Raw genomic sequence first — 22,830 nt, forward strand, 5'->3', positions numbered from 1 at the left:
ATTGTTCCTACTTCATAGAATCGATATGGGATTAAATGAAACACTTCATGTGTATAGCACAATGCCTCGCACCTAAGTACTCAAAACTTAAATTTGCTATTAATTATATAGTATTAGCATTTTATCATCTATGTAATTGATCTCTGTAAGTAATCTCTTGGCTCTGGTGGTGGGAATAGGATCTGATCGCCAGCCAACTGTTAACAAAAATACATGAAAGAAAGGAAAAAATCCAAAGTTTATTAAACATTAAGAACAACAGACAAAGATTTGAACTTAACAGCATAAATACCACCAGTATTATGGTGTACAAATCAAACTAACCTTATATTATCTTGTACCTGTTTAACAGATGCAATCTTGGTGGTGTTGCCAAAGGATGATGGGTTACTGTTGGGTAAGGTGCTCAAAAATTTGATATTTGATGTCTTCAAACTTTCGTACACACATGCACACACATACACACATGCTCCCCTGGATATATGTATCTCCTGAAAAAATGCAATCAAGTAAGTTGCTAAGTTGAATTCCTCGAAACCTAGGACAAAGTTTTGCCCATTTTGGAATGATTTTACTTTTGGAAAACACCTAAAGAATTTGGCCTTGTCTGTGAGGGAACCTAGGAGACTTCCTCAGAAAGAGGACACACTGGGAGCAGAGGTGCCCACCACTGGGAGGGCCTAACACCTCACTCCAGCCAGCTGCACGTGATCCTGGTGTTGAGTCCAGGGCTCCAGGGCCGCACAGCCAAGCAGGCCAAGTGCTGTGGGATCTCATGAGTTAAGTAGGATACAGTGAGTGTCTCTTAAAGGGAAAATTAGATGAACTACTAGGAAAACCAAAGACTGCCTCTCCATTTTACAGTAAGTCTGGGTTTTGTTGACGCTTCTGAAACCAGACAACAGACCTTCCGAAGGGACACTCGGAACCCCTGTGAGTTCCCACACAAAATCAGTGCAACAGAAGCAACCTCTGGGGAATCTTGCATGACTTCTGCGAATGCCAGTATCCCAGCCGTGCTCTCTTTAAATAAGCCATCCTTCTGCTTTGAGGGGAGATTCCACGGAGACCTGATGTGCGCAGAGGCCAAGTCTGGTCACAGTCTTGCTCAGCGTGCTTCTGCATGATCCCAAGTGGCTAGCTAGGTTCTAAAGAGGATGGGAATGTTCGCAGCCTCCCCTCAGTCAGCCTCCCACCCTTGCCCCAACGTAGCTTAAGCAGAAAGAGGCTCATTTTTTGTCCTTCTTTTCAAAGTTAGGATGACATGACCTTATCTAGAAGTCCTATGCTGCTCACTTCAGACTGTCTAAACAATGTTGGCGTGATACGACACGGACTCGTGTTAATAGTTGCAGTCTGCAGACATACACTGACCTCAGGACCCACATCACTACAAATCAGACCAAGCTTCCTACCCCGGTCAGCTAGTCCAGGAGTGTGTATGTGTACGTGTTTGTGTGTGTGTGTATGTGTGTGTGTGTTTACAATGACCTACATATAAGGCACCTGTATGGACTCTGTGTTTAATTTTTTTTTTTTAAAACGAGGTAGGTTTTTAAAACCTTTCCTGGCACACAAAGTAATGTTTTATCATGATCTTTTTAATTCTTCTGTAGAAAACATTTGTGATGTTTATTTGATAGAAACAACCTAATTGCACAAAAGATCAGTGCTCAAAAGTGTTTGTTTTTCCACTACTATTTGATAACTCCATAATCCACATGGTCAGCATTATAACCCTTCAATGTCTCTCCGCTTAAAGATATATAATCAGTGTTTGTGTCCTGACTACTGCCATCTTACAAGCTCACAGGTGGCCTCTTCCTCTGGACCAAGGCCAGCTCTATGACTACGTATGACACTCACTGAATAGCTTTCGTTCAGTTCTACGTGAGATTGCCAAAGATTTTGTTGATGCGTATTAGTTATGTCCCTGAATGATGTACTTCAATTCCAGTATTCCCTCCCCTTGTGCCATAATTTGCATTGTACAACAAAGGAGGAGCTTGGAGGAATATCCCCCTGGTCACCTTTCCTGAAACCATGACAATACAGAGGAACATTGCTGATGAATTGGCAAGGAGACTCATCACATCATTAAAGAATTTTATACTTCGGAGGCAGGAAACTAGGAAACTCCCATTGATGAGAGGGGATTTTAATCTGGCACAAAACGCTTGTTGGCAGTAACAGCAGGATCTCATGACATTATACAACTCAGTGAAACAAAAGAACATTCACCTTGAAAGTCAAAACATCTATCAAATCATAAGCCATACACATAGCACCGATGTCAGCCTTGTACGGCATGAGACAGATGCGCAGGCCCCAAGAGAAGGACAGCATCCTTCGGGGTGCCGGCAGCAATATGCCCCAACCCAGAAACTCGGAATTCTGAAGTGAACATTTTTGTGGCAGATGCTCTTTCGAAAAAAACACGGCATCATCCAATAAATATTTGACTAAAATCCATTTTGTGCTTTTGGGTGATGTTAACTGACTTCTTTCTGAGACCTAGTAAGAAATAAGAACGTGCTGGAGCAGGAGTCGCCACAGCAAGCCTCGACACTGTCATAAAATTTTAATTTAAAGCAGAAAACATGCTGATGTGTCAGTAATAGCCTTAAAATATTAAAGACTTCAAAAACCCCCAAGCGCTGCTTCTCTATACAACATTGGTGAATATATATCTTTGCTATATAATTTTAAAACATGGAATAGTTTTTCCTTTTTCTCTTTTCTATATATAATATATGTCTTCCAAAATACATTGTCAGTATTTATATCTGAAAAATACTGTACAAAAAGAACTTCCTATAATTATTCTGTATAAACATTAAACAATTTAACAATCTCTCCTTTTGGTCTGTAGTAAACATTTAAATCGATGGGATCAACCACAGTCCGTGACAACACCATCCTCTCTGAGATACACCAGTGTCTTTTACATTCATTTTTCAGAAGTCCACTTTATAAGAGCACACACGTCCAAAAGCAAACAGAGAAGAAGAGACGTAAGCTCCAGAATCATTAATTGATGAGGCATTCAAAAATAACACCACGGGGAGAAAGGGTAGTAGAAAACACCAACTTAGGAACTTAACTGATTTTTTTTTCTTTTAAACAGCCAAGTATAATTCACAAAAATATATATATTACCAAAAAATGGGGAAACTGAATCTTAAGTCATTTTTTAATATTAAGAGGAATATGCAAAAAGTCAACTAGAAAAACTGGAGTGGGGTCGGTGTGGGAGAGGGTGACAACAGAACCAAACAGATCAAAGGCTACTCCAAGACACTATTTTTTTTTTTTCTTTTTTTTTTTGGCTCATGTACTGATAAATTAGCCCCTTAGTCTTAGACCTCTCGTTGCCCTCTGCTTCCCTGTCCTGGGGATATTCTGCTCATGCGCAAATGCATTACTTTAATTTTGTGTTTTAAAAGACAGTGAGATTCTTAGGTAGGGAAAGACATCCTACGTCCACTAGTAATACTCAGGCAGCATGCTCTAGCGTACAATAGGATTATTGCTTTAGGTACGGACAGTGCAAAAACACACTCTGTGTTCTAGAATAGTACTCGTACTTATCGGGGGTTGGTGGAATTCAAAGGAAACTTAGTAAGCTGCAGGAAGTAAATATGGGATCCAATAAATCTAAACAGCACTTTAATTTGAAGACAATTATCACCAAAACTGAAAAGGAGGAAAGCAACCTATAAAGGAACAGACCTGCGGTGTAGTGCTAAGTTATTCTGCGCACCTCATTAGCATGGTAACGTATGGATTAAACAGAAACAAGAGCTTGCACTCTCGAGGACTGCGAACCACTGTTTTCCCAGGGCCTAGTGACGCCCAGCAGCGCCCAGACAAGCAGGGGAGCTGGACAACGCAAGGGCAGGGCCGCGCAGGGAGGGGGCGGCGACCCACGGGGGTCCCCAGAGTCTAGTAAAAACATGGCACCTTTCTTTTGGGGGGACTAAAAGACGATGAGAGGGCTACCACAACATGGCAAGTGCAAAGGGCCACGCACGCATCCACACATGCGTGCGCGCACACCGCGGACCGCATGAACACAAGCACATGTATGCACATGCGTGCGCGCGCACACACTCTCTTCTCTCAAACACGCACACACACACACACAGGCACACAGATGCACACCGAAATGGGGGTCAGTTGTGTTTATGCCTCTGGTAAAGTGCGGATGTCAGAAAGGTCGGTCTGGGTGCGGTGCTGTCACGCAGGAAACGAGCCGTCCGCCCTCCGTCCATCCGAGGCCAGCCCAGCACGGCGGGGCCTACAGCGGCCCGTGCCTGGCCTCGTACTTGGCCAATATGTTCTTGCACTTGCCCAGCTCCTTCCTCAAGTCAGCCACCTCCTGGCGGAGGGCTGAGTTCTCCTTCTCCAGGAACGAGGCCCTGATGGCAATCTGGTTCTCCTTCAGCCTGCGGGCGTCGCGGGATCGCTTCGCTGCCATGTTGTTCTTTCTGCGCCTCGCCCAGTACTTGTCATCCTGCTCGTGGGTCACAGAGGGGGAAAGAAACGAGGTATTAGATTTCAGCAGCGCAGCACCACCTGGGAAGGCCACCCCGAGATGCCAGCCCAGGTGCACAGCACAGTCTCCTTCCTTAGCCTCTGCCTGGCCGAGCAAACGGTCCAGGAGCCACGGCTGCCTTCCTGGAGCCAGGACCAAACTGTCCCACGGGCCCTGGCTCTGTGCAGCTCAGCTCGTGCCCAGCGAGGTGGAGACCAGAGCCTGGGGGAAGGCGAGCACCCGGAAACGCCTTCCAACTTTCCATACTCGCTTGGCTGCAACATGTGGAGCCCTTTTATCTTCCACAGGTACCGAGCCGCTCTTCTGGCTTGAGCTGGCAGGGTATTTTTGGAAGGCCATGTGGCAAGATTGCTCAACTGTTTTAATATGTACAGTATTGATTTAGTAACTCCCCCGCTAAGATTTCAGCATAGGGCATCCTCGTGCCAGTGAGCAGACACATGAACAAGGTTTTTACTGTAGCATCGTTTGAAGAAGAAAAATATGAGGGAAAGCTAATTATCTGTATGTATCTATCATTTTGATAAAAGTCACACAAAGGGATTCTTCTACAGCTATTTAAAATAAGGACCCTACTGAAAGATAAAGATGTTCATGATGTATCACCCTGTCAATGGAAACAATGGCAAACTGTTGGTAAATATGTTTGGTTTCATTCCACTTTGATTAAACATTGTGATATAATGTGTTTATAGAAAGAGGCCCACAAAGATTTATCCCAGTCATGGTGGACTTTTTTAGAGCTTTCAATGATAACAAGCAGCTGGCAACAGAACGCATGCCACGGGTTTCCTGATTTATGACAAGCTATACAAACGATGCCTGTGCAGAGGAGGCTGAGAGAGGCAAAGGAGAACAGTAGGATCTCTCACTTTTTATACCTGTCTGAATCACAAGACTATCATACAATGGTGGGGAGGGTGTGTATGGTGATGGCTGAAAACAAAAATTTTAAAAACCTTCCAACCTGTCACTAAGCATACTCATATAGGCGATTAGCGATTGACACTTATTTCCTGCTTAATGGTTCTCTAGGTCTCAATGGCCCTAGCTAACTGTGGTCTGCATGAAAACAATTCTTCCTTTTCGCTCATTGCTGCCTCTACCTGACCAAAACAAAAGAAAGCTTCCTTACTAAGGAAGGAGTCTTCCTTTAGACCCTCCCAATGCACTGATGGCGTTACTGGATGAGGTGGGCAACTTTCCTCAACAGCTTCCAACAGCATCTCCGTCCATCCTAGCCAAGCTAACACCTATGAAGTTACGTGGCACCCAGAGGAAGTGTGGAAGGCCTGTCCTCACCGTCCCCAGCATTTCCAGGGTGGGAGTTGGCGTTGGAGGAGGGCACATGGCGTGGGGTCAAAGCTGCAGGAAAAATCCAAGAGGAGTGTCAGCCTCCAGACACGCTCACTCCCCCCAGAGACATTTGCCCTGCACAGAGCCAGAGTGTGAATTGAGAAGTGCGTGTAGGCGCCTCCCGAGTGCTGGTCACAAGCTGGTACTGTCCCTTTATTTCTAAATTACCTCCTAGCATTAACTGTACCTTTCAATAAGCAAATAGAAAATTTTACATGCTTAGATCTGGTAATCTGAACAACTCCTTTTAAAACAACAATATGCGATACCACAACCATTGTTGAATTCCTGTCATCTTGTTTTTAGAATTTCTGTATTGCTTCTAATTCTTCCATTATTTTTAATCCTCTCTACAATAAAATTACTGCAAGCAGGTGCCAGGGCCGGGAGCTCGATCCCCTGGCCTGTCATACTGGTCCTGCCCCAGGGGCGCGCAGAGATGGCAATTGAGACTGGGCATGGTGGCGCACACCTGTAATCCCAGCTGTTGGGGGGCTGTAAACAGGAGAATCACTACGAGTCTGATCTAGTAGTGAGACCCCGAACACCCTGTAGACCCTTCCCTAAAATACAATAAATAAATAAATAAAATTAAATATATTAAAAATAAAATTTCCAAAACACAAAAAGTACCCCTAGCTTTTCACTTGTTCATGCTAATATGCAACAGGGTGCAAAGTGATCTTCCTAGCAGCTGGTACCAGAATTTCTCTTTAGGGAGGAGGTTGTCCTTTGAAGAATACCTGCATAAGCAAGCCTGGAAGGAATGCAAGGGCCATTTGTGGAATTTGTTGTCTGGCTTCTGAGAGGTAGCAGGGCAGCTGGAGGAAAGGGCTGGGGGCTGGGAGGAGCCAGGAGAGTCAGTGACATGGAGGGACAAGGGGGCCCAAAGGCAGAGTCAGTCCAGCAAAGCAAGGATTCTGATGGAGGTTGTTAGTGTCACTAGGACGTGAGCCCCATTCCATGCCCTTCGTAGTGTCAATAAATCCAGCATAGTCCTCAGTGAGCGCAGCAGTGCGGTTTCCATCAAGGATTCCAGGCAGGAACTAACTCAGGATTTATCAGTGGCTGCCTCCCAGGGAACAGGAGGCCCGGTGGTGAGAGACTACGTGAGAATAAGCCCCTGTGAACTGTGTGGCAGCGAGGGATGGACAGAGGTACTGCCATAGGCCATGGACCTGGTGGCCTGTGACTGTAGTGACCAGGTCTAGAGGGACTCACCAGCTGACCTCAAGTAATAACCAAATTAGAGCTCTTCTTACTCCTAGAGCGTTTTCACTCCCCAGCCTTACCCATCCACACCAGCAGATGAGCTAGCAAAAGTGTAGAATGGAGACCAAACTCTCAGGCAGGAGGGGAGCAAGGAACAGAGGTGGAACAAAGGACACTGCCAGGAATGATGGGAGGAGCAGTGTCCTGCCTAGAAAATCCAGCTCGTCTCTTTTCTGCCTCTCAGGTGCTAATGCCACCTGCCTGCCCAGTTACTCTCCTCCAACTGGAACTCACCAAGCCATACTCCATTTTGCCAGGTCAACAACTCCTGTTTGCTGACTGGATTAGAGTTTCCATGAGGCCAGAACAACATCTTTCCCAACATGGGGCTTGGCATATTTTAGTATTTGAAAAATATCTGTCCAGTGACTGAATAGACCCTTAAAAATATTAAGAAACATAGATAACAAAACTGATTTTAGGTAAGAACTCTGGGTGTCCTCCTTTAATACTCCCAGGGAATGCTTGCTATCCCTAATTCATTTTTGTAGATACTGCTCTACTCAATTGGCTTGCGCACTGTGCAGTGCCGGGGGCCATAAACACTTCTCTCCCACCCCAGGTCTTCTCTGCTGACATGGGACAGCTCTTCCTGCCTCCTACCAGCTCATAATGTGTGACCTGAAGGTTCATCCACACCTGAGGGGGAAAAAAAGCCCCAAGGGCACAGGAAAGTATTCCTGGCCGTTCCCCACCCACCACGTACAAAGCCATGACAGCAGTAGAATTCCAGCACGGATGGCTTCGCTCCACCTCTCTGTGGCTGAGCTTACCTGCATTATTAAGTAGGCTTGCTCTTTGCTGTGAACATGTCAATTTGGAGACTGAAAATCTGGCTGGAAATTTTATCTCCCATTTGGTAGCAGTCGTTCAAACTAGCCTCCAGCCAAGAGGAAATCTGTGCTGAACCTAATCCTAGTTTAGGTTAAGAGGCGGGACTCTGAAATACACACAGAATTGACTCACAAGAAGATAAGATTGGGATTGGCACACAACTGCAAGACAGTGTCTCCAACCCCTAGACCTAATCCTATAGCACCCTGGTCTTAGCCTGTGGAATTCAACCACCCATGCACCAAAATACATTAGATTTTATGATCTCTTTACCAGACCTTTCCTTTTTTATCAGAGTGATAGTTGATTTCTTTGGGGTTTTTGGGGGAGTGGTTGTATCAGGATTTGGACTCAGGATCTCATGCTTGCCAGGCAGGTGCTGAGCCACTGAGCTAAATCCACAGCCTATCATGACAGTTACTGAGTTGTTACCCGTAGGTCCTGGTGTGGCCCTTGTCAGGATTAACATGAGGCAGTGAACTTTCTGAGGTACAGTTCATCTGTGCTTCTCTTCTGCTTCAAGGAAGAGCACTAAGGTTCTCATCAGTCCTGAAATTTTCCTGTTCTGCATCAGTGCAGTGATCTGCCTGGTACTTCTGCCTGTCGTATTTTTTTTTTTAATTCTGCATTCTTTCTAGACATGAAAAGCAACAGAAGCTGTCTAAATCAGTTCAATGTCCCAAACTCCCATTTCCCCAATGTTGGAGTCTCTCTACACATGAGCTGTATTTAGGTTTGCGTGGTAGGGGTCAGACTTTAGAAAAGGCTAGTTATGTCACGTTCAATGCCTTCGAAATGTATAATCACATCTCCTTTGTCTCTATGCAGGGAAAGAAATATAAAGACAAAAATTATGAAGTGGCTAATCAAAACTGGTTCTGTTGGTATTAGTGGACAAGGCATCCTTTTGGAAAGAATTTGAATCCTGAAATATTCAAATCCTGTCAAGCTTAATTTTGTTTGACGCTATGCTGGTTTTCCTAAAGTAAATATATTTGCCTTTATACATAAAATGTGTCCCCTTCCACAGAGCAGAGTTTCCAACGCAAGATGAACCTTCTGTTGAGACTCCACTGACCACTACTGGTGACACAAAGGGAATGTGCTATATAACATGTCAGGGAATCCATCAGCTTCCCTAAATATCCTCATCCTGGTCACCCATGTGGCAGGACATCCTATTTCTGGCTATTATTCCCTGAGGCCACCCAAAGGGGTGAGAGTCCTGAGGACTATAAGATCCAGGTAGCCTTCCTTAAAAAAAGTTTCTTCTCTTTCTAACCTTGGAAGATTTGGGTTTCATGTCTGGGCTCTAGTTCATGCATTTCCTGGCGATGGCAGTAAGTTGATTCCTCCAAGGGCTTACCATCCCTCCAACATTGTACTGCTGTTTCTTGCCTCTGTTTAGCACCAAATAATAAAAGCATTGTTTCAGCGGATACCCAGAGAGGACAGCAACGTGCCAAGAGTCACATACCAAACAGGATCAGAACTCACGAGGACTTCAAGGATCTATTTATAGGGAGTGATCAAAGCACACAGTGAGTGCTCACATTTAAAAATTTTATACAGTAAAAGACACATTGCCATGAAGTCCCCCTCAAAGCACCCTCCCCCCAAGTTGAACACATTTATACTGTAAGTCTTGCCACTTTCTGGAGCAGTTCTGAAACTTCTCCATTGTTTCTGTACAGAGTAGATCAAAAATAAGGAATGCTGTTGCTGTGTGAGGTCCAACAGAAAGGAAGGCTTGGGGAAGTGTTACAGTGCATCCTCATCCATATCATTCACAAACCTGGTGCTGTGTGACCTCCAACTTTTCCCCAAGGTCAAAATGACCAGGAAAGGTAAACATTTTGATTCAACTCAGGACATCAAGACAGCTACAACAGTGTAACTAAAGACACACAAAAGGACTTAGAGAACTGCTTTAGAGGTTGGTAAGAACAGCGGAATAATTGTGTTTGAGGCAAGCGGGGGTATTTACAGGAGCTTAATTAGCAATGTGGGTTTTTTTTCTATAATCAATTTTATTTCTTTTTTTTTATTATAGGGAAGGGTCTACAGAGTGAGAAGGGTCTCACTACTAGGTTGGACTCATAGTGATCCGCCTGTTTACAGTCTCCCAAGAGCTGGGACTCCAGGCACACGCCACCACACCCAGTCTCAATTGCTGTCTCAGTGTGCCCCGAGGTGGGGCAGCCTGGGATCGAACTCCCGGCCCCTGTGCCTGTCTGCGGGCACTTTAATCCGCTGAGCTATTTGGCCAGCCCTGTAATGAATTTTCTAAAAACTAAATATCTGCCACATTTTCCAATCACACCTCGTCCACAATCTTCCTGGGGTTACCTCTTGCATCTTCCCTTTCATCCCACTCACCGTGCATCTGCCCTGAGCCTGATCACCAGTTCCAATTTACCTTCAGATCATCAGGAATGAAGACTTTGCGAGCTTTCTTAATCATAGGCTGTGGCTTCAGTTCTTCCTCAGAGAACTTGCGTTTGCGAGGGTCAAACATCTCCTGGCCTGGGATGCTCGAGAGGGCGAGATCTGCCGGATCGGGCTCATAACCCACGGGGACCTGGATGGTGTCAGGATCGATGGGGCTTGGGGTATTGCGGTTTGCTGGCAACAGCTGACCTGGAACAGCACAAGAGTTTTAATTCATGCACATGCTAGGCAGATGCAGCAGAACCTCCTATAGTGCTCTAAGAGGAGGTAGAGGTCTTTAACTTACATAGGATCCCATCACCATTTGTTTCATTCTCCTCTACCAAGGCTCTGAGAACACAGAAGGCTATGACTTTCCTTGTGTCACATTAGGCAGAACAATGACCCAGGCACACATGTCCACTACATGGACAGAGAAAAGCTGTTTAAGAATATGAGTTCAAGGGGCCAGCCAGGTAGCTCAGTGGATTAAAGTGCCTGGGTTTGATCCCCCGTGTGTGTGTGTTGGCCCTGCCTCTGGAGCGCACTGAGACAGTGATTGAGACTGGGCATGGTGGAACACACCTGTAATCCCAGCACTTGGGAGGCTGAAAACAAGAGGATCACTATAAGTCTGATCTGTGTAGTGAGACCCTGTACTAAATACATAAAAAGTAAATAAAAAAATGAATATATGAATTCATTCTTACACATTCAAGAAACACAGCTGTGCGTCAGGCCTGGTACAGGATGCAATGTACAGAACCACAAGGCTTTGAGCTCTAAGGTATTTCCCAGGTGAGTTGCAAAGACAGACCGATAATTGGGGTAAAATGCAGGTATCTGGACGGATGTAAGTCTCTAGGGAAGCGTACTTAGAGCTAACGCTTGCTACGTCTGCATCCTGAGACGGATACATTCCCAAAGAAGATATTCACGGCATTAAGACAAGACAGAGGTTTGCAGTTTTCAGGAACTACAAATAGCCTTCAGGAGCTGGAGTGCTGAATCAGAAGACAAGATGAAGCAGGGAGAAGTGAAAGTGCAGATGTGGCCACCGACAAAGGAATAGCGAGGCCCTAAATCACGCGGTGGATTCTCAGCAGCTGAGCAACATAGCTGAAGTTTGGAAAAAAGATTCAAGTAATGCAAGTGGGTGGATGGCAGTGGGCTCGACCGCAGGCAGATCAGATCCTGGCTGCTATATAAATCATGCACACCTTCACAGTGCAGCGGAGATGGTGAGGGGGCTAGCGAAAAGAACGGCTCACAGTTTAGAAAAGGACAGACGGGAGACATCCAGACTTTTGCTTTAGGGTTCAAAGCACGAAACACCACAGCAATTCACAAACATCCATAAACAATGAGTGTCTTGTGTTGCTGGATACATCCTACTGGAGAAAGCAAATTTCACAGGCCAAAATGTTTATGCTGGGAGCGCTTTTCCTTTCCGAGTTTCATCTGAGTTTTACAATCACTCCTTTCACACCCAGAGAATAAATGAAAGGATCCTACTCGAGGATATCTGGCCCATCTCCCCTTTGTCCTCACTGCCAGTGGCAGGTCAATGTGTGAAGTCTTTTTGGTTTCATTAAAAACTACCCTCAGGTTGAAGCACGAAGCCACTGGCTTGGATTCTAGCAAAACTGTGAAACCGGGCTTGTGTGTTTTCTGGAAAGACTTGGTGGGAAGCTTGCAAAAACGAATGCTCGAGGTGACCTTTGGGGTCCCACTTTGCTTTGAGCTCTCTTTGTATCCGGCTTGCCAAAGAGGAAGTGATGAGCCCTGAGGTGAGGCGCTGGCAGAGGGTGGGGATTTCTCATTAGCCAAGCTCCAGCTTCTAGAGACTGCTGAGCTCTGTGCTGAGCAGTGTCAAACTGGATTTGATCTTGTGCCGCTTGACGATGCCTCAGAAAACAAACCACAGCGCAGCTGTACAATAATTTTATTTCCCTTTGGAAAACTCTTTATACTTAATACCAAAACTGCCCCATACCTTATCTGCACAAAGCTCAACATAACCCTACAGGCACGCACTCCCTTCTCTCACCTTCTCAAAGCATTTTAAATCGAACTGTCCCAATTACTTCAAGTTCCACCTTAATACAGCAAAGTTCTGTTTATTATGCTTATTATTATTATTATTAGTTCTGTTTATTAAGTGTTAAGCTTACACGTTCACGTGCACGCCTGCGTGCCCATGCAAACACGCGTGTGCACACACACACACACACACACACACTCCTATCATACCACACAGTCTTTGTTTTTGTGGCCGGCTCAGCCCACCCTAGGGGTGGGGCTGGCAGAAGTGGCGCTGCATGTGGTGCCGGGGATGGAACCATGGTCCCTGTGCTTGCCTAAGCAGGTGCTTTAGACCCAAGCTGACTTGCAGGCCCCAACGCAGTCTTTCATGTTTTGCTCATGTTTCTCCCACCCAACACTGGGCCACGGTGCCTACCTCAATAGGTAGGCACCTACCTCCTACTTCTACAAGGAGCATTTCCTTTTGGGGTGGCTCCGTGTGGTTCTGGACTCAAACATTTATTCACAGGCATCCTGACAATAACATTTTCCACTTAGGCAGAACCTTTCTCCACATGCTTTCTCTCTAGTCCCTTTCTCCAAGAGAATTAGGTCAGCTCTACCTGTAGAAGGTAGAAAACCTACCTGGACCCAGTCCACATAAATGACTTCCCCAGTGTCCAACAGCAAGCAGCAAAGTCCCGAGAAACAAAACCAGGTCCCCTTCCTCCCCAGAGACTTGCCTACTATCTTTTTATCTTCATTTCTCAATGAATCAACTCTGCTGGGCTCAATGTTTCTTCTCCCTTATTCCAAATTGTCCATGGTGCCACTGGGTCATGGGGAGAGGGGCTTTTCTTTTTACTACTTTTTATGGCTTTAAAACTTGTAATAGAAGAGCTTTCAATTGAAGAAGGCATCATTCCATTATATGAAAATTATTTTAAAAAGCAAATTTCAGCCAATGTGACACTGTGTTAAGACAGCGAGGATCTCAGCTCTCAGGACTTCTGAAGCCCAAATAGCCTTCCTACGCCTCCTCCGAGCCATGACCATCCTTAAAAGTTTGATGAGAGCCACTCTTACCTCAGACTTTACACACATGATTTAACTGAAATGGGATCACATGGCCCACATAGCTTAGATGATTTTTTTCAATATATCAACATACAATATGTAATTTTCCACATTAATACAAATAACTACTTTTTAATGATGAGTAATGTTGTGTAGTGGATATAAAAATTTGAGACTATTCCGCAATGGGTGGATTTCTAAGATATATATTTTTGTTGAAGAGATTCCCAGAAGTGGGACTGCTCACACAAAAAGCAAGTAATTCTTTTTCTCTAAATGCACTGACAAATGGTACTCCAAACTGTCATATTTATTCATACTTGTATCAATATACAAGATAACATATAGCTCCTCAGTACTAAACTTTGAAGTGCTGCTAACCCGATAAACCCCAATCACTTAATTTTTATTTTTCTCTGGCTTTTAGTGACACTTAGCATCTTCTATATTTACTGGGTATTTACTTAATCTCTGTGTACCATGCCTTCATATATTTTGCCCTTCTAAATGTGATTTTGCTTGTCCATTTATAAGAACTCTTTATCGATCATGACTATAATCTCATCTGTTTTGTCTCTATCAAATAATTCCTCTCATGCTGTTCTATGTTCTAACTTTGCTTATAGGGTTTGTCACTACTGAGATGTCTTATATTGTAGTGTAATAATACACTGAAATTCTTAGGGGCCGGGGAGATGGCTCAGTAAAATAAGCACTTCCCTGGCAAGCACAAGGGCCTGAGTTCAATCCCCGGTTCCACAAAAAAAAAAAAAAAAAAGAAGTTCTCTTTTATGCCTTCTAATTCATACTTTCTCTATCCTCAAATCATATTTTATGTATGCATAACATATATGCAAACTAACATGCAGATATATAGCTGTGCATGACTACCTTTTTCTTTAACTGTAAATGGTTTCTATCAGTGATGGTGAGCCTGTTAGAGCTTTCAGGAACGCGGAGCTGGCCACGGCATGCATGGGATAGATCTGCCACCAGTGGTTTACATTATTAGAGTTCTGAGTCACTTGACATTTTCTGTTGTATCAGAAGCGGCATTGCTTAAGGTTTTCCAAACTTCTTACTATAACATTAGTACGGTTTTATATTTGATAAGGCAAGTGGTAGTCTTCCTATTGTTCTTTTCAGAAAATGTTGTCGGAGACATTATCATATTTACTGTTTTAGAGGAATTCCAGAATACATTCCTTCTTATAGAAGGTTTTGATCTAAGACCCCAGAAAAGCCACAGGTATTTTGAAGGCAACTAAAATAGTGAAGAGACCCATGGTGTGCTCTCCATTTTTATTTGGGGGGCTTTTTATATTTATCAGTTCATTTTTAACAGACCTCTTCATTTTAACCATTAACATTTTTGCGGAATTTACAGACCTCCAGGGTTTTATAATAGCTGCCCTTGTTGGAAAGCTCATATTTACTAGCTGGTTATTAATGCTTTACAGGTAGCCACTGGCTTTAAAATGCTGGTCTTCTATCCAGACACCTTATTTATTCTCTTATTAGTTCTAGTAGTCCCAACAGCTTGAAATTCTCTTAGTTTTTACGTGAATAATCTTATCTTCTGCCTCTGGGGACAGCTGTGGCTTCCTTCGAGTGCTTGTAATTCCCATTTTGTTTCTTTAAAGTGTTCAACCTCACTGAATTAACAAGGCTGTAGAAGACACTGGAGAGTAAGAGGACTAGTGATGTCTTGCCCCAGACTTCAAGAGAGAACGCACTGAGTGCTTTACACTTTCTCCAGGTTGTTTGTTCTAGAATCCTCAGAGTAACCATCTGACAAGTTAAGGCAGGTCCAACTCTTCCAGCCCTACTGTATTGACAGTTTCTTTAAACATTAGAAAAAAAGCTATTAAATTTTCTCAAATGCTTTTTTGGGCCACTTTAAAAGATAATCATGGGCCAGGGAGATAGCTCAGTGGCATAAGCACCTGCCTAGCAAGCACAAGGTCCTGAGTTTGCTCCCTGGTACTGAAAGAAAAAAAAAAAAGACAATCATGTGGTTTTGTTCAGTACTTGTTAAGCATGGGCATGGTGTTTCTCTAAGGCCTTATTTAAAAGATCCACTGTGGTGGACAAAATAAACCCCATTTTGTACGCTCAGCAGTCTGCTGGATGCTGTTTTCCTCTCCTAGAAGCATCTTGATGGTCGTCATTTCCAGAAGGGTCAAAGAGGATTTCTGGAGGAAACGGTGGATCAAAGGATTTAAAGACATTAGAAGTTGCCTTTTGCTATGGTATAGACCTATATGTCCTCCCAAAACCTCCTGAACTCAGAGGGGAGGCACTATATATGACTTGCTAGAAGGTGGGGTCTAGTAGGAAAGGGGGGGTCGCTGGAGACCTGGCCTAGAAGAGCATCTCTTCCCCCAGTTCTTTCCTTGTCTCCTGGATACAGGAGGGGAAGCACATTCTCTTCGGCCACAAGTTTCTCCCCTGCTGTTTCTCCTGGGGGGCTAAAACATGAGCCGAAACACCACCTCCCCATTTAAGCTGTGGGTGCCAGGTATTTTGTCCCAGTGACATGGAAAATAACTAAGATACCCTCAGGTAAAATTTTATCTCCATTTTTTTACATATGTCTAAGCCTCCATAGAGTACAACTGAAAACAGGATGCCCCTTGTTCTTATACCCTTTAATAGGAATGTTCAATTAGCTAATCAGCCAGCAGTCCCCAATGAGCAGGGACAGGCACAATCCATGCCCTCTCTTCTTAGGTCATCAGTTTAATGTTTACTCTACTCATCAAAGTCATAAATAATAGTTTTCTTTATTACTTAATTCTCAGGGTTAATTGCAATACCATCACCCTTCTGATGTGCTTCTTAGCCAGGCAGTTAAGTAAACAAGGCATTAGAGTCAGAGCAGACATGTGTAGAGCAGACAGCAAAACCCAGGTTTGTCCTAGACATGCACCAGCAGGCTGACCAACATCATCCTATAAAGAGAAAGGCTGAGAGAAGGAATTGTTTCTATTTTGGCCACAGGCTTTCCTCTACTCCGGACTTGTTGAGCTTCCTCATGTTGGGCTGGTCTCAGACTTTTCTCTCCTATCTGCTTCTCCCCACTGCCCTCACCAGTTTGGATCTGTTTGCTTAATAATGATCTTTTGGACCCCAGAAGGTTATAATTGGAGTTTGAAATAGCATTTTTTTTTTTTTACCCTCTTGGCATACCCAGCTTTCAGAAGAAAACTATCATAGGACTTATAAACTGCCTGCTTCTGTACAAAATATCCCCAATGGTCCCTTTAAGATACACAGAGTCAATAAGCTTAGGAGAATCTAGTGAGGCTCTAGGGTCAGCAAAAGCACTGACATATGTGCTGAGATGGAATAAAAGCCTCCCTAGGATTTCCGCATGGTACGGGCTTGCCGGACTCCCACCCCAGATTGGCCAGCCTCCATTCCAATGGCAGCAACATGTTAAGCTGTACCAACAAGCATTCCACAAAGGCAGCTACCTCCTCATGGCCTAGGGGCTCATCCTCCCATCCCCCGCCGCCATGTACTGTTTGTTCCCTGTAAGTCTGTAGCCCTGGGTAGAATCTATTTCCCTAGACCCTGGATCTGGGCTGGTCTCCTGCCTTGACTTGACCAACAGACTACAGCAGAAGTGACTGAGTTCTGAAACCAGGCCTAAAGATCCTTCCTTGTAGCATTTCTGTTGTCAGGATAGGAGCATGCCCAGTCTAGCCTACTGGAGGATGACGGACCAGTGGGGCATGCAGGTGTAGGCCAACGAAATCTCCAGTTACTTAGACGTGTAAGGCCAGCTGTGGGCAGCAAGAGCCACCTGGCTGACCCACAGCAGTTAGAGATGTTTGGCGTGCTGCACAGTTTCTATGTCCAAAAAGCATTTTCACTGCAATAAATGATACAGAGGACTGACCCACAGGCTGAGCGATTGGGCGTGGGGTGATATTCGCAATCCTAACAATGTGACAGCAGACTTTCACAGAGCACTGCTTAACCTGGAAATGAATCACGTGTGAGCTTGACTTCTGATTCTGAGAACTGTACGTTAGATACTTGAGCATCTGTGACTAGAAGACCAAAACGAACTGCCTCTCCAAGCCTTACCAAGGTGAGTTTCGGGGAAAGGAATGAGTAGTGGAAAATGTTTTGTTTTTACTTTTTTTCTCTGTGTTTGTGTTCTCCCATGCAGGAGAAGCCTGCTATACTTGCCCCAGAGGGTTGTGTGAGAAATGAAGGAGAAAGGCACAGCACATAGCATGAGGCACCATACCCAGGAAGTACTCAGTGAAGGCTCTCCACAGAAACATGAATATAAAATAGGCATCACAATCATGGAGGCTTTATAACAAATCACAATAACAAAACAGACTTCCATCCCTGCCCAAGGGTATCCTTCAGGATCTACTGCAGCGCCCTTATTACTGTGGGCCCTCCCTCGTGAGCATTCTTACATTTCTACATCCTGCTGGAAGCTGCTCTACAAATGCATATCCACGCAGGCTGCCTTCCACTGCAAGCCCTCCACACTTCCTGACGCCACACGGGATGCCTTTCAAAGCTCCTACGGTGACTGTCTTTTCCCTCCTCACACAGCACAAGCGAGACCCCCTGCGCAGGCTTTGGGAGCTAGCATCCTCCCTACCCAGACGTTTCTCCCATCTGATCTTTTTACATCCATTAGGTGCCAGCTGCGGTACTATCTACTATAATCCTCTGATGTTCTCCAGCCCTACTGTCTATCAAACTCTATTTGATTTCCTTTATAATATTTATCTCTATTGCAAAATTATTGAAAGTACTGGCAACCTCCGCTCCACACCCATGTAAGCTCCAAGGGACAGGGACCCTGTCTTATTTGCTGGTACTGCCCCAGCTTCTACATGGAGTCGCTGGAAGAGCACAGGACAAGCAAGCTACCGAGTAGCCAACACAACCCTCCTGGATCCTAAGAGTGATGATTTTAGGAAGACACGGGAGAAATGAACAGATTCCTAGATACATATGAATGACTAAAGCTGAATCAAGAAGACATAAAAAATCCTGAAAAACCCAGTATCAGGGAATGAAATTGAAAATGTAGGGGCTGGTGAGGTGGCTCAGTGGTCTAAAGCACCTACTTAGAACAAGCTTAGCGAAGCCCAGGGACCACGGTTCAATCCCCCAGCACCACATGCCAGCCAGCCCGCTGCCTGGTGGGCTGAGCTGGCCACACACACACACACACACACACACACACACACAAATAAATAAATTAATTAAAAAAAAGAAATTGAAAATGTAATAATAATAATAATAATAATAATAATAAAAACCTATCAACAAAGAAAAGCCCAGGTCCTGATGGATTCACGGCTGAATTTTATAAAAAATTTAGAGAAGATTTAATGTCAACTCTTCTCAAACTCTTCAAGGAAACTGAAAGGGAAGCAATTCTCCAAAACTCATTACCAGATGCAAGTATTACTCTGATATCAAAACCAGAGAAAGATTCAACAACAACAACAAAAAGGATCAGGCACTGCTTTTCCTTCTTACTTTCTTTATTTTTCAACTTTTCTATAGTAGACATCTTTACCTTCAAAATCAGAAAATACTGAAAAACTGGAATTGGGACTTCCCTTTGCACACACACAGTCCTGGAGGCTACGCCAGGTGGTGCTGAGGTGGACATCCATGTCCGAGGCAGGAAAATGGGGGAAGAGGGGACCAAAGAGATGGAGAGGAGAGGGTAGAGAAGGGCAATAAGAGGGAAGTGAAGATGAAGAATGCAAAACACGCTGCCAGACTACAGCCCTACCGCTTTACCAGTTAAGGAATGAAGTGGAGTCACCTTGCTGGCCCGGTTTAGGTGTCACACCCAGGAGGTCACAGTGTTGCAGGCAGCCGAGTTAGATAGAACCATTATAGGCAGTCAGACAGGGCCAGGCCCTTAAAGGAAATACTACAGAAGTTCAGATATTTTACAACTATGGGAGGGACGGATGCTCCCACCATGGGCAAGACCTAAAGACCAAAAATCAAACCAATGCCAACCTCCCTAAAGATTGGCATCCGAGATTGATCATCACCCTGAGGGAGCCAGAAGAATCATTAATCCAACTACTACTGGATGGCTACCTGATAATGTCCTGTTCTACATTCGTGCCCGCTTGCTACGTGACTCGCTTCCCCATTTGGTCCCGGACTTAATCAGTTTTACCTGAGCAATGGTGCTTTTAATCTCATTGGTTGACCATAGTTGTGTCCCACCTCACATCCACCAGAGCGAGTTCCCATGTTCTCCACCACCTTAGGCCTGCCTCATCGCATGGTTTTACACTATAAAAGTCCCTGAAAGAGACAGCTTCCTGGGGACAACCCACTTGAGCCTCCCTCCTTTCCCTCTCTCAGACAGGAGCTTTCTTTCCCTCAATAAATATATTCTGCTCATAACCTCCATTTGTTCCTAAAATTCATTCTTCGGTTTTAGAGAACACGAACTCGTGCAGGGCAGGTCGGGAGATCGTTTTTCCCTATGTCATTTGGAGGTTCCCTATATCATTTGGAGGTCACTCACCCGAGATCAAGTTTTTCTCCCTGTATAAACAGCAGCTGGCATCTCCCAAAGGATCATTGCCCTGAGTGTGCTGGGTGGCAGGGAGCGAGAAGGAGAAGAGAGTGCAATAGAGGAGCCAAAAAAAGAATGCAAGAACGAGTCAGGGAAGGAATAAAGACCAATCAGGGATGTATGGAAGGAAAGAAAGGCACCTAAAGGAAGAAGGACAAGGAACAGGTAGAAAACACTCACCTGGAAATTGAACCGGGGAGGAGCCTCCTAGATCTGAGCAGGACTAGGAGGACTGATTGTGAGGGCTGATTTCTTTTTTAAGTGTTCTGTTCATTACATGGTTGATATGCTAATTGTAGGACAAAACAGATCACACACACAAATGCACACACACAGACACACACACACACACACACACACACACGAATGCACACACACACATGCATGCACACACAGTGTCACATCTGCACGCAGTAGCCAGGCAGTGCTCAGCCTGCGAGTGCAGAACCAACGTACTGAAAGGCCTACTGTAAAGACGCCTTTGATCCCTGCGGCTCTCACCAGCAGCTCTTCACAGAGCAGAGGCTGTCAGCAGAAATAAGGGGAAGGCACAGGCTGAAAAGCCCGCTCTGTCCTAATGTGTAAACATCAGGGAGGGAGCCTGTCCGCTTCTGTTTAGTGCAAATGCAGAGGCGGGAAGGTCCCACGGGCAGGAGAGCAGGCGCCTGGCCCACCAGTAACCAAAGCAGGTGGTCCTGAGGAGCACGGAGGAGACTTGCACCTCCTGCAAGTCACACAGAAGCTTTGCGGGGGTGCAGCGATCAGTATCCCCCTTTCCAGGTATAGAAATAAAAGAATGAAAATAGAAGGTGCCAGACGAGCCCAAGATACCCACATCCTTTGTTGAAAGTTGCCCAGTGGCTGAGAGAAACACTCACTGCCCATTTCTTCTCACTCCAAAAGCCAGGTTCTAAATCACACAAATACCCCAAAGGTGGGGCTGGGAAACCTAACCCTGCCCCAAGGGCAAGCCAGGGACAGCCTTGCATCAGGACCTGGGCTAGAAGCCTCCTGAAAGGCACTGCACTGGGTCACCAGCCACCCCCTACACATGGGAGGAAAAACAGGGCCCAGAGGTGAGATCACCCACCCCAAGCTGTTGGCTAGAGGGCTGGGAGGTGGGGTGTACCTCTGCCAGCCCTCGCCGCTTCTACTGCACCTCACCTCTCCCTCAGGCCAGCAGAGAAGGAACAAAGAGGCCTCTCCAGGTCCTCTCCTGTCCAGCTTCCCAGACAGGTGCTGGCCCCCGCAGCGGTCCCTGCTCTTCTCCTTCATGGACCAGAGTCCCTGGAAGCTGCAGGCAGCATGGCTTCCCACCTGCTCCTTCCTCCACTCCTCCCTTCACCCCCACTGCTCTTCTGGAATGGTGGGCTTGTGTCAAGGGCAAGCCCGCATCTGACCAAGCAATAGCTGGCCCAGAGGTCAGGGTAATTCTTGTCCCCACCACCTCTCAGGCTCTGGTGTTCGCAGAGAGCCTCTGGATACACCAGAGACCAGGCCTTATTAGGAGCCGGGCCAAGATTCCTGGGCAGAAAGGGTGTCGGATACATTCTGTTCCATGACTAGGAAGCTGGCTTCAAAGGTCACTCCAGGGGGAGGGGTATTTGCATCTATAACTTGAATTATTAGTGAGCTAACTGATTTGATTTAGCAATAGACAGCTGGGGGTACTGGTCCTGGGCTCTTGCTGTGGCCCTGGTCTCTCTCCCAGGTCTGTCCTGGAGGACATTGTGCAGTCCATCTGAAAATACAGACAGATCAGGGCTCTGCCCTCTGCTCTGGGGTCTGGCGCCAGTCACTGCCATGGAGTCTTGTCCCCACCTGACAGGAGGAGGAGATACACTCCTCTGGCCAGGCTGCTCAGATGGCCCATGTGAGGGAAAGCCTCCCATATCACGGCCCCGCCGCTAGTACCCAGCTGCATGGAACTGTGAGACACCCCAACTGTGGCACGTCCCTGTGCCTAGGACAAGAACGGTGCCCTAGGGTCGTGTACCAGTACTCAGAGTGACCCTGACCTGACTTGGCAGCTGTAAACTTGGCAAGAGCCTGCCTGAATTAACAAGGCCTCTCGCCCCCAAGGCCTTTGGCATAAACTTTGTCAGGGCCCTCAGAAAAGCCTGCCTCCCTGAACCCAGTGAGAGGTGAAACCAGAGTTCACAACTACAGGCCACCGGGGGTTGCTTAGGAGGGGACAGAATGGACATTCCAAGTGCAGGCCAGAGTATGGGTGGCCCTGTGCCTCTCCTGTCACAAATGGTCCCTTGGACCTGGTCGTCCTGGCTGAGGAGCCTTTCCCCAGTCAGGCAGGGTCAATGAATGGCAGGACAGGGGCACTTGTGGCTTCTCCCTTCCCTGTGGTCATCACAGCACCTTAGGGTGCACAGAAGTCAGATTGGCTGGAAACGAACTCACCACCCAGAGGTTCTGAATGCCAGTGTGAGGGGTAAATGCAAGTCTTGGAGCCCTGGGCCCGCAGAGGTGTAGGGACGATCACAAATGGATACCAGAGGCCTGCCCTCCCCCATCGCCACACACAAGTCCTCCCCCTGCCCCCCACTGTGTGGTTTCTTGGTTCTGCCTGCACTTGTGAGCATGGGGGGGTGGGGGGCGCAGGGGAAGTGGGGCGAGGCAGGGTAGGTCTGCAGCTGGCGGCTGGGTGGCGCCAGTCTTCACT

At 45.9% G+C, this 22,830-nt stretch overlaps 1 protein-coding gene across 4 annotated transcripts in view; it reads right to left on the reverse strand.

Moving 5' to 3' along the window:
• Positions 1-219: 219 nt before the first annotated feature.
• Hlf (HLF, PAR bZIP transcription factor) overlaps positions 220-22,830 on the reverse strand; it is a 56,702-nt gene continuing 34,091 nt past the window's right edge. For 2 of the 4 annotated variants that reach the window (XM_004645284.2, XM_004645286.2), the window contains exons 3-4: positions 10,440-10,660; positions 220-4,516 (exon numbers count right to left, since the gene is read on the reverse strand). In XM_004645284.2, coding sequence (XP_004645341.1) covers positions 4,301-4,516; positions 10,440-10,660 — 437 coding nt within the window. In that variant the 3' untranslated portion in view covers positions 220-4,300. Of the gene's footprint in view, positions 4,520-10,439; positions 10,661-22,830 lie in introns of all 4 variants that reach the window. The other 2 variants (XM_023705493.1, XM_023705495.1) reach the window with 1 other exon arrangement.

The sequence above is a fragment of the Octodon degus genome, unplaced genomic scaffold (assembly GCF_000260255.1).
Source record: "Octodon degus isolate 3935 unplaced genomic scaffold, OctDeg1.0 scaffold00222, whole genome shotgun sequence".
In the NCBI taxonomy this organism is placed as follows: Eukaryota; Metazoa; Chordata; class Mammalia; order Rodentia; family Octodontidae; genus Octodon; species Octodon degus.